The 10,053-nt window shown below is 45.0% G+C and overlaps 2 protein-coding genes across 2 annotated transcripts in view; one reads left to right on the forward strand and one right to left on the reverse strand.

Annotated features, from left to right (window-relative positions):
• The first annotated feature begins 485 nt into the window (after positions 1–485).
• On the forward strand, positions 486–7,536 carry PSMC3IP (PSMC3 interacting protein). Its single transcript, XM_027870333.1, has 8 exons — positions 486–596; positions 679–779; positions 1,040–1,129; positions 2,934–3,045; positions 6,201–6,346; positions 6,464–6,517; positions 6,625–6,684; positions 6,780–7,536. Exons 1-8 carry the CDS (start codon positions 566–568, stop codon positions 6,834–6,836), a joined length of 651 nt encoding a protein of 216 aa, XP_027726134.1. The 5' UTR covers positions 486–565; the 3' UTR covers positions 6,837–7,536.
• Positions 7,062–10,053, reverse strand: part of MLX (MAX dimerization protein MLX) — a 4,290-nt gene continuing 1,298 nt past the window's right edge. Inside the window, exons 5-8 of the mRNA XM_027870332.1 lie at positions 9,708–9,807; positions 9,497–9,596; positions 8,376–8,577; positions 7,062–7,811 (exon numbers count right to left, since the gene is read on the reverse strand). Coding sequence (XP_027726133.1) covers positions 7,755–7,811; positions 8,376–8,577; positions 9,497–9,596; positions 9,708–9,807 — 459 coding nt within the window. The 3' untranslated portion in view covers positions 7,062–7,754. The remainder of the gene's footprint in view (positions 7,812–8,375; positions 8,578–9,496; positions 9,597–9,707; positions 9,808–10,053) is intronic.

The raw sequence follows: 10,053 nt of genomic DNA on the forward strand, positions 1-10,053 counted from the left end.
CTGTCAGGTGGCAAACCTCGATCTGGGCCAACAGGAAACTAGCCGCCTCCTCCGTTCCCTGCGATCGATCGCAGCCCCTCCTTCCCCAGCCTCACCCCGTCCCTGTAAGCGCGGGCCTGAGCGCCCCCTGGGGGCAGATCCCCGCGTCTGCAAGACGAGTGGCGCGGTCAACGCGAGCCGCAGCCCCGGCGCTACGAAGGGCTTCGGGGTCGGCTCTTAGCCTCAGGTGTGTGTGTTCGCGTAGCCGTCTCCCCAGTTAATACGCTGACCAGCGGCTCCTCTCCTCGTCCTGTCTCGAGGCGGAGGAGTTATGTCGTGCCTAACCGGAGGATCCTCCTGGAAGGAAGGAAGGAAACGTGCCCCCCCCCAATCTTCTGAGATGGGGGCGTGTACGCCGCGCTCTACGGTGGCCGAGAAGGACTCCTACCCCTAAAGCCGCCTCCTGGGACGGCCTTGGAGTCACGTGGGCCAACCACCGCGCTCGGTCTCACCCTGCCAGTTCCCGGAAGGGGGGGGTCGCCAGGTGGCGGCCGCTTCCGGCTGTTTGACTGGTGGCGGGAGCGGAATGAGTAAAGGCCGTGCGGAGCAGGCTGCAGGTGAGGCTCGGGTCGGGTGCCCGGGGACAGTAGGAGACCGGCCGGCACCGGCTGCGAAGTGACTACTGTCGATTCCCCACAGCCCCCGGGCTTGTCCTGAGTTACCTGCGGGAGCAGAACCGACCCTACAGCGCCCAGGACGTGTTCGGGAACCTGCAGCGGGATCACGGGCTCGGCAAGGCGGTGAGACGCCCCCCGAGCGGCCGAGGACACCTCGGCTTCGGGGGCTTCCAGATCCCGAAAGATGGCCGGAACCCGGCGTGTCCGTCGGGCCCAAACAGGCGGCCCTGCGATGAGGCGGCCACTGGCCAGGGCGCCCCTCCTCACTCCCCCTCCCCTCCCCATGCAAGGCGGGTCTCGCGGGTCTCCCGGTCCTCCATCCCCACCCCGAGCCCATTCTGGCCCCGGACCGGCTCTTCCCAACCCCCGTCTGTCTCTGCCAGGCTGTGGTGAAGGCCCTGGAGCAGCTGGCGCAGCAGGGCAAAATCAAGGAGAAGGTGTACGGCAAGCAGAAAATCTATTTTGCGGACCAGGTGAGGGAGCCGCCTTGGGGTCCGCGTTCAGGGTCGGATTGGCGCTGGGTCATCCACCCCCAGAGCCAGCAGAGCCCTTCAAGGAGCTCGCCTCCACTCTCCCGTGGAAATGCTGGCCGGCTTTTATTAGTTATCACATTGTGTGCCCCAAAATTTGCTTTATGTGACGTTGTTGTAGTCAGTACTTAGCCTACTTAGGCTTTGGGGGAAAAAATCTCAAAACTGCTCTTGCTCTGACGATTCCAAACTTCAGATCTACTAAATTCTTTGCCAGCTTGTATCCTCTCACACCCTTATACGATAACATCTTAACTGGTCACCCCGCCACTGTTGATGTTTTTTCCATTCCATTCTGTCCTGCACACTGCCACCAAGATAAATCTCCTGAAACGTTATTTTAAATAGGACCTCGAGGATGATTCTCAAAAGCCAGTGACTCATCTTCTGTCCCTCTCCAAAGCCCTACATAATATTGTCCTTCTCTACCTGACATGTCTTTTTGTTTTGTTTTACTGTTCCCAATTAGACATCCTTCATTCCAGTCAGGTTTGTGTCATTGTTTTCAAAGATACTGTGCTCATTCTTGAAAACTTCTGTACATTGGCTTATATTGTTCATCTACCCAGAAATGTATTCCCCTTTGCCTATCAAAATCCTTACTGCCCTCTAATCTAATTCGGGTATCTTTTCCACAGTCTTTTACAATTTCAGGCTACAGTGATTTTTCTCATTACAGAGTTCCCATAGCATTTATCATAGCTGCATGGCACTCCTTACAATACTGTTGTTTCTATGTACAGTGTTCTCCTGGTTCTGCACATTGGATAGACGGTTGGTACTGGAGACAAGAAGACCTGAGTTCAAACCCAGCTTCAGGAACTTACTAGCTCTGTGACCCTGGGCAAGTCATTTAACTTCTGCCTGCCTCAGCTTCCTCATGCATAAAATTGGGATAGTAATAGCACGTCCCAGGGTTGCTGTGAGGATTAAATAAATGGTAACTTTTTTTTTTGGCTCAGTAATGGGGTTAAGTGACTTGCCCAGGGTCACACAGCTAGTAAGTGTTATGTGTCTGAGGCCAAATTTGAACTCAGGTCTTCCTGAATCCAGGGCCGGTACTCTATCCACTGTACCACCTAGCTGCCCCAAGTGAATAATATTTCTGAAGCACCTGGTACAGAGTAGATGCTATAAAAATGTGAGCTATTATTAATTACTATTTATTTTAGAACTTAAACTTATAAACAGCAATATGTAATTATGTTTTTTTCTCCTGATAAAACTAAACTCCTTGAGAATATGCAGCATATGTTAGCACTTTTACAAAATACTTATTCACCAAATTAAGTGTGTTGTATCATCCATTTAGTGCTATAAACATATTGGGTGCTGAGCATTGCTGAATTAAATGAGCCAACCTTTGTAAATCACCATTCTCCTTCATGCTTTAATTCCACCTATATTTCCAAGAGTCCTTTTATCTAGAGCAGAGATGACAAACTCAGGAATGCTGCTTGAATCAGATTAAAATGTAACTGGGAATATTTAACAAAACAAATCAAAATACAATAGAATATAATGTTAATGTGTGGTTTTCTAAGACAATATGGGACCTACAGGGATCATTATGTGCCCTAGTCCCTGTTTCTATTTGAGTTTGACACCACTGTTCTAAATGACAGGATTAGGATTTGGGGGATAGGGCAGAATTACTAGGTTTTATACATATCCTTACGTAGTGTGAGTTCTTTGCCTTGAACACTGCTTAGGGTTAGTACCTTTCTTGTTTCCTTGTCACTGGCAGGATGAATTTGATACTGTGAGTGACACAGATCTCAAAGACCTTGACGATGAAATTCTGTCACTCACGTCCAAAGTCCAAAGTATCCAGCAGAGCTGCCGTCACATGGAAACTGGTAAGTGGCCAGGTGGCTGCAGAGAAAGCTAACTCAGAGCTTACCTAGTAGTTGGGAAATTGTTAAATTCTGGGTTTGTTGTTTACAATATTCAGTTCAAATATATATATTTGACCCAAAGGTGGCACAAATGCAACAGAAACCATCAGTGAGTCTTAATCAACTGGTTCTTTCCCCATCCTGTGACTGGAAAATTCTTACCTCCTACACTGCTTTGATTCAGAATTGCTGTATGTTGAGGTCAGCATTCTTTCTCTCTTGCTACTTTTTCCAAATTCTCATCTTTATGTGCTTATCCACACTTTCACCTGTCCGCAGTTCATATCTTCCTGCTTTATTGTTAATGTAGTCCCCTTCATCCTATACATCATCTATATCCTTTCCCATCTCTGGTCCCTACAGAAACTTCTCTTTCTCCAAGGATCCTTGACCACTCTCTCCAGTGCTGGTTCTTTCTCTAGTGCCTTTTAATATATTGGCCCAGTAGGAGTTGTCTGTCCTGTTCCTTGCTCCCTGTTGGCATTTATAGGCCCTCCCCTCCCTCTGATGCCATCAGTCAGTAACTTCTTCATCCATCTTCATCATGATGTCCAGATCCTTGTTGCCATGAACTGGCCTCTTTACTACCTTGCCTTTTTGTCCTACCACCCTCAGAACCTGCCAACCCTTAACTCTTGCTCTGACTTAATGTGACCACTAAAGATTCATATTTCTAATCTCAACTGAGCTCTCCCTGCTGTACAGCAATCCTTTTATTTTTCCATGATTGACTTTATCTCACTCTTCTCAAGGGCTCATCCAAACCTTTTTCTCAATCCCAGGGGTAGGGAACCTGTGGCCTGAAGGTTCTCAAGTACGGCCCTTTGGCTGAATCCAAACTTCACAGAACAAATCCCCTTAATAAAAGGATTTGTTCTGTAAAACTCGGACTTGGTCAAAAGGCCACATTTGAGGACCTAGAAGGCCACATGTGGCCTCAAGGCTGCAGGTTCCCCACCCCTGCTAAGTCTTTGTCACCCCCTACCTATCCCCACTACTTTGCTGAGAAAACTGAAGCCCTCTCTTGTGAGCTCCCTTACTTTTCCTACCCATCTTTACCTTTAGTCTCTGAGGAAGAGGAAGTGGCCTTTTTTTTTTTCCTTTTGGCAGTTGGGGTTAAGTGACTTACCCAGGGTCACACAGCTAGTAAGTGTCAAGTGTTTGGTCTGAGGCTGGATTTGAATTCAGGTCCTCCTGACTTCAGGGCCGATGGTCTATCCACTGTACCACCTAGCTGCCCTAGAGGTGGCTTTTCTTCCTAAGCTTGACTTAGTTCAGCCTCCTGCAGGAGACCTTGGTGTGGGCCATCTGCCAGTCCCTTGTTCAAAAAACCTTGCCTCCAAGGCTACATTCTTATATTCACTGATTTGTGTGTGTTATCTTGCCCATTATAGTATAAACTTCTTGAAAGCAGTGACTGTTCTTGCTTTTTTCCTTGCATCCCTAGTGTTTAGTACAGTACTTGCCACACAGAGCTTGGTTGATTAATCGATCCCCCTTCTCTAGCTTTGATCTTTGGTGATCAGTTCTTCTCAGTCTCTCCCATTGTACTAGTACCTTCCCCGCTGTCTGTGAATTTCCCCAGGTCTTAACTCATTCTTAAAATGCTATTATTTGACAGCCAGCCACCCCTAAATTGTGATCCTTTATCTTTCCTCCTTTTTACTGCCAAGTTCATAGAAGTGTGTAGGGGCTCCCTCCAATTCTTAATGGCCATTCCTTTCTCAGCCCCTTATAATCAGACTTTCACCTGTACCAGTCTCCTGAAACTGCTCTTTCCAGGGTTTCCAGTTTCTTAACTGCTAACTCCAATGGCTTTTTTTTTAAACAATCCACATCTTCTTTTGTTGTCTCTGCAGCTTTTCATACTGTTGACAGTCCCTTCTTCCCAAATCATCTTCTCTTGGCTTCTGTGACACTACTTTCTCCAAGTTCCTCTTCTATATTATCTTACTAGTTCTTTTTAGTCTCCCTTCCCTATTTCATTCATTTCCTTGTTCCTTAAGCATAGGTGTCTCTCAAAGGTCTGTCCTGCATCTTCTTCTTAATTTTACCCTTCAGTGATCTATGTCATCAGCTTTCATTGAATTAATTGTATACTATATGTAGATGACTCCCAGATCTATATATCCAGCCTTAATCTGCATCTCAAACTCAACGTGTCCAAAATGGGAACATAAAACTTTCTCTTGATATCTGTTCTTCTAAACCTCCCTATTTTCATTAAGGCAGCTGTCATCTTTCCAGTCACACAAGTTTGTAACTTCAGTCATTCTTAATTCCTTTTTCTGTACATCCCATGTTCTCACTTGCCAAGTTGATTCTGCCTCCGTAACAACTCTTGCATCTCTTTCTACTCACAGGGACACTTTCTTATCTCCCACCTGTACTATAGCTTCCTAATGGGATTCCAATCTTCTCTTTAATCCATCCTCCATTAAGCTGCCAAAATAATCTGAGAATGGGAAAGCCAGTCCCTTGTTCAAAAAACCTTCACTTTTTAATGATGAAAAACACATTCCCTAGCCTGGCATTAAAGGCTTTCCACAATAATCTGGCTTCAACCTATCTGTCCAGCACTAACTCATTATACTCCCTTCTATATAATCTGGACTACTAGATGTTCTCCAAACTTTACATTTGTTCTCCTGCTTGCCTGTAATGCATTTTCTTCTAACCTCCTGTTTTCCAGATATAGATCTTCCTTCAAAGCTCCTCAGGTTCTAGGTCTATGATAATCCCTAGTAGTTCTCTTTTTCTTTGAATTACCTTGGTTTAATTTTCTGTGTAAAAATTCTCTCTCCTCCTTCCCTCCCTCCAAATAATAGGTTCTTTAGGGGCTGTTTCATGTTTCTTGGTAACCCTAGTACTGTGCACAGACATTTAGAACTAACTTGAATTTCACCAACTTAAGAAACATGATGAGATAGGATTTTAGAACTGTTGAAAAATACAGCCTTCTTGTAGTCCTTTCTTTTTACACCTTCTTTGGTGACCCCACTGTTATGAGTGACTCCCAAATCTCCTTTTCTATTTCCCTTATCCTGAGCTGCCAGGTTAATGGGGAATATAAGTCCCTCAGGAATAATTATTAAAGTTGGTCTGGCTTTTTTCAGAGCTGAAAGAACTGAGTAACTCCCTGACTACACCAGAGATGTGTAAAGAGATTGAGGAGTTAAAAAAAGAATGTGCCAATTATACAGAGAGGCTGAGTAAAATCAAAGCAGCTACCAACCATGTGACTCCAGAAGAAAAAGAAAAGGTAAAGGGGATAGAGGAGGGGAATCATTCATCGGAGTGACTATTGGAGGCTTGGCTCAACTGAAGCTGAGTGGGTGATTCCTAAGGAGTTAGAGGAATCTTTTGGGTTCATCCCCAGGTGTATCAGGAGAGGCAGAAGTATCACAGAGAGTGGAGGAAGCGGAAGAGGATGGTAAGTGTCAGCACAAACCCTGGGAAGGCTCTTTGGAGATGGGGCAGGGAGGGGCTGGAAAAGAGCACTAAACATCTTAACAACTACCCTCTACTTTTTCTTGTTAGGCAACTGAACTGTTTGATGCAGTTCTTGAGGGTTACCCCAAGAGTAAGAAGCAGTTTTTTGTAAGTGTTGTCTCCCAACCTCTCTCCCTTTTTTTTCCAGGCCAGGTACCTAACGTGGAGGTAGGTCTCAGTTGACTTTTCTCTTTGCCCTACAGGAAGAAGTTGGAATCGAGACAGATGAAGATTATAATGTTGCCCTTCCAGACCCCTGAGGAACTTCTCTCCAAATAATGTTGAAGAGTCAGAAGGAACTTCCTGGACTGGTTGTATTGGTGTTGTTTTGGCACTTCCCGCTGTCTTTTGTCTACAGGAGGAGTCTAAACTAAGGGAAAGTGACTAGGCTAATTAGTACCAAGAAGGCAGGTGGTTTTATACATATATTACTCGCATCAGTTTAGTCACAGATTTGACTTGATAAATTCAGAACGAATTTGGGCTTAAGCATTTAGTAAAATTTATTGCAATTACAATTTGATATAAAAATAGTTTCTATTGGATGGTAAGCCTGAAAAAAAGGAGAGGGGCTAGGCTTCTATGTATCTGAGACAGAAGTTTATCCACTCTCCCCTGGCTCATTTCTGATAGAAATCGTGGTAGGAAGTGGACAGGAGAATGGCCATCTATCCCTAATGAACTCTTCAAGTGAAAAGAGGTGGCGTGTAAGCCTGAGGTACCATAAGACCTGCCTGACTTAAAAAAATTAATAAAATTGTAAGCTTAAAAAGATTACATTGAAAGAAAAGTTAAGAAATTTGTTGTAAGGTTTCTGATCACCGTGGCAGACTCCCTACGGATAAAATCCCCATATAACATGCTAAAAATTTTTTCTGTGCCAGGGACAGACATGACAGCACCACTGGGGATAAGTGCCAGTGGAACTCCATGATTACATAAATACTTTCTCTGCCTCCAGTTTCTTGCCAGAAATGATTTCTAGGGGACAAATCCAATGGCCCCTAGAACTCCCACAGGTTTGAGATGGGTTTGCTTAGTACTGATAAAATAAATTAGTCAGAAACTGTCCAAAACCCAGCAAACAAAGCAAATGTGTTCTGTCTGAGATGTCAGAAGCAGAACTCAACAAGCCTCCCTGTTCCACACTTCCAGCAGCGTTGGCTGAAACGCTAGCGTCAGTAGAGCTGGTTTTTCAGTTGGTGCAGCACCCCAGTAACAATCTCCTGGAGGGTCTAGGGATAGGAAAAAAGAAGAAAAGAGGGATGAGTCTAGGCCAAGATCACACCTCCAACATCATCTCTACACCCAAAAGTAGTAATCTGCCTTTTCGGAAAAGGGGGATGGGACACAAAGGCAACACAGACAGTGAGGTATTTTCTAAAGGTAAAAAAGAGGGCTAGCATAGTGCTTGACATGTAAGTGCTTAATATCTACAGGTTGATTTTAAACTGAAACCAAAAACCAGATTAGACTGCAGGGAAAAAAAAATGAAAGCATAAAAGGAGGCAAAGGAAACTAAAGGTGGATAGAAATTGGAGTTCAAGTACCACCTGTGATATACAGTGGCTCTGTGACTCTGGGCAAGTCACTTAACCTTTCACAGCCCCCAACCATGAATAAGTGGCACAGCAGGTGCCAATCTACATTGCTAAAGGAATTTCCTATACTGGCATCATCACAGATCTAGTGAAAGATAAAGCCACCTTCAACAATGTGTGACTTAGACCACCCTGCCTGGGTGCTGCTGTCAACCAAACTGCTCCCACCCTACCCTATAGTCGTCTCAGCCAGCACACCTGGGGCTTACAGTGCTCCTCAATCCAGCTGAAGACACAGGCTGACAGTTCCTGGAAGCTGGCCACAGAAATGGAGGCATTGAAGGACTGGAACAGAGAGTCCATGATGCCCTGGAACACATTGAACTTGACCTGGTCAGAGACCTGGTCCTCCCCTTCATGAGGGTTATCCTGGTGTGCCTTCACAATCTGCTCATAGTTCCTAAAACCGAGAAAAGACATAATGGTATGTGACAATATCGTCCTTTCCCCGCCTCTCCCCCTTCACACTCCTCAGAGGCCCCTGCCAGTCTTTAAAACCAGAGTTAGGAATGCATTAATACCAGTTGGCCATGAGAAAATAATGACATTGCAATAGCTTATAGGATTGTCTAGGTGCATCCAATTTCAACTAACTACCTGGGCCTAATTGCATAAAGTGGTTATAATTATCCCTGCCCTTATTCTTCCTCTGTACTTACTCAAACTAGTATTAAACACTTGGTATGTATGAGCAAGATATTTAACTGGACAGCAAGATAAAGTGTGAATATCAGAAGACGTTGTCCCTTCCCTCAGCTTTGCCTCTAGGGCTATGTCAATGATGGGACAGTCATCAATTCCCCTTTCTGGACCTATGTCCCCTTCTGTAATATGAGTTTGACTAAATAATCAGTGACATCCTTTCCAGGGTTATGTTGTGTCTTTCAAAATCATAGTCTCTACCCTGAAGGAGTTTGATCTAACATGATTTTGAAGTTACTGCATTCATTAAAGAAGGATAGAAACAAGCATTTATTAAGCATACTGTGCCCGGCACTGGTAGTGCTAAGTGCCTTAAACATCTCATTTGATCCTCACAACCACCCTGTGAGATAGGTGATGTTATTATCTCCATTTTACAGTTAAGGAAACTGAGGCAGAGGTAAAGTGACTCTACCAAGATCACAAAGCTAATATGTCTGAGAGAAATTTGAACTTGATCTTCCTGAGTCCAGGCCCAGTGCACTATTTAGTTGCCTTGAATGATTCACTTGCTTACAGACTAAAATGATGGCTAAAATACCTGTCCCTAAAGGCTCTCTACTGCTCTTCCCAGTCCTTTCTCCATCTGAGCCTTTACCTTTCCTCCACTTACTTACACTTTCATAATTTTCAGGGCCATGACATCCTTTCGTAGTGTAGAAACTTCCTCCTCCTGTTTCTTCTTCTCTTTATGCAAGAACTGGATATAATCAATGGCTGGAGAGAAAACATGACAAGTTAAGCATGAAGAGTGACACCTTCTGTCTTTCTAGCTTATATCCCCTGGTACCTGCTCCCCTCCCACTCTCCACCCTCTCAGTCCCATACTCTTCTGAAGAACAATGGCTTTGCTGAGCTTCTGGGAGCCAATGGAGAAATCCTGTTGCTGACAGGTGGGGACAATGGCCTGAAGGTCATCGTAGCCTCTCTGGGGGGAGAAAGAAGACGATCATACTAGTACCTAAGTTACATTAATGCCTTCCACCAGGAAGCTTTTCTACTATGACATCAAATCAATACCCATAGAGAAAACAGTAAAGGGAGGCTGTCACAGGAGACATTGCCCAGCAGGAGACTAGGCTCCATGACCTGGAATTAAATGACCACTTCGAGAAGGGGTGGCAGTCAAGGCTGAGAAGCTATATAAGAGGTGCACAGCACATCAATGCCATTT

This window comes from Vombatus ursinus, unplaced genomic scaffold, assembly GCF_900497805.2.
Source record: "Vombatus ursinus unplaced genomic scaffold, bare-nosed wombat genome assembly UNPS02014797.1, whole genome shotgun sequence".
In the NCBI taxonomy this organism is placed as follows: Eukaryota; Metazoa; Chordata; class Mammalia; order Diprotodontia; family Vombatidae; genus Vombatus; species Vombatus ursinus.

Bases quoted from the DNA above. Each gene is read 5' to 3' on its own strand.
- PSMC3IP (XM_027870333.1), top strand. From the start codon at position 566: ATGAGTAAAGGCCGTGCGGAGCAGGCTGCAG. The intron at 597-678 runs GTGAGGCTCGGG...GATTCCCCACAG, and splicing joins CCGTGCGGAGCAGGCTGCAG to CCCCCGGGCTTGTCCTGAGT. The intron at 3,046-6,200 runs GTAAGTGGCCAG...GGCTTTTTTCAG, and splicing joins CTGCCGTCACATGGAAACTG to AGCTGAAAGAACTGAGTAAC.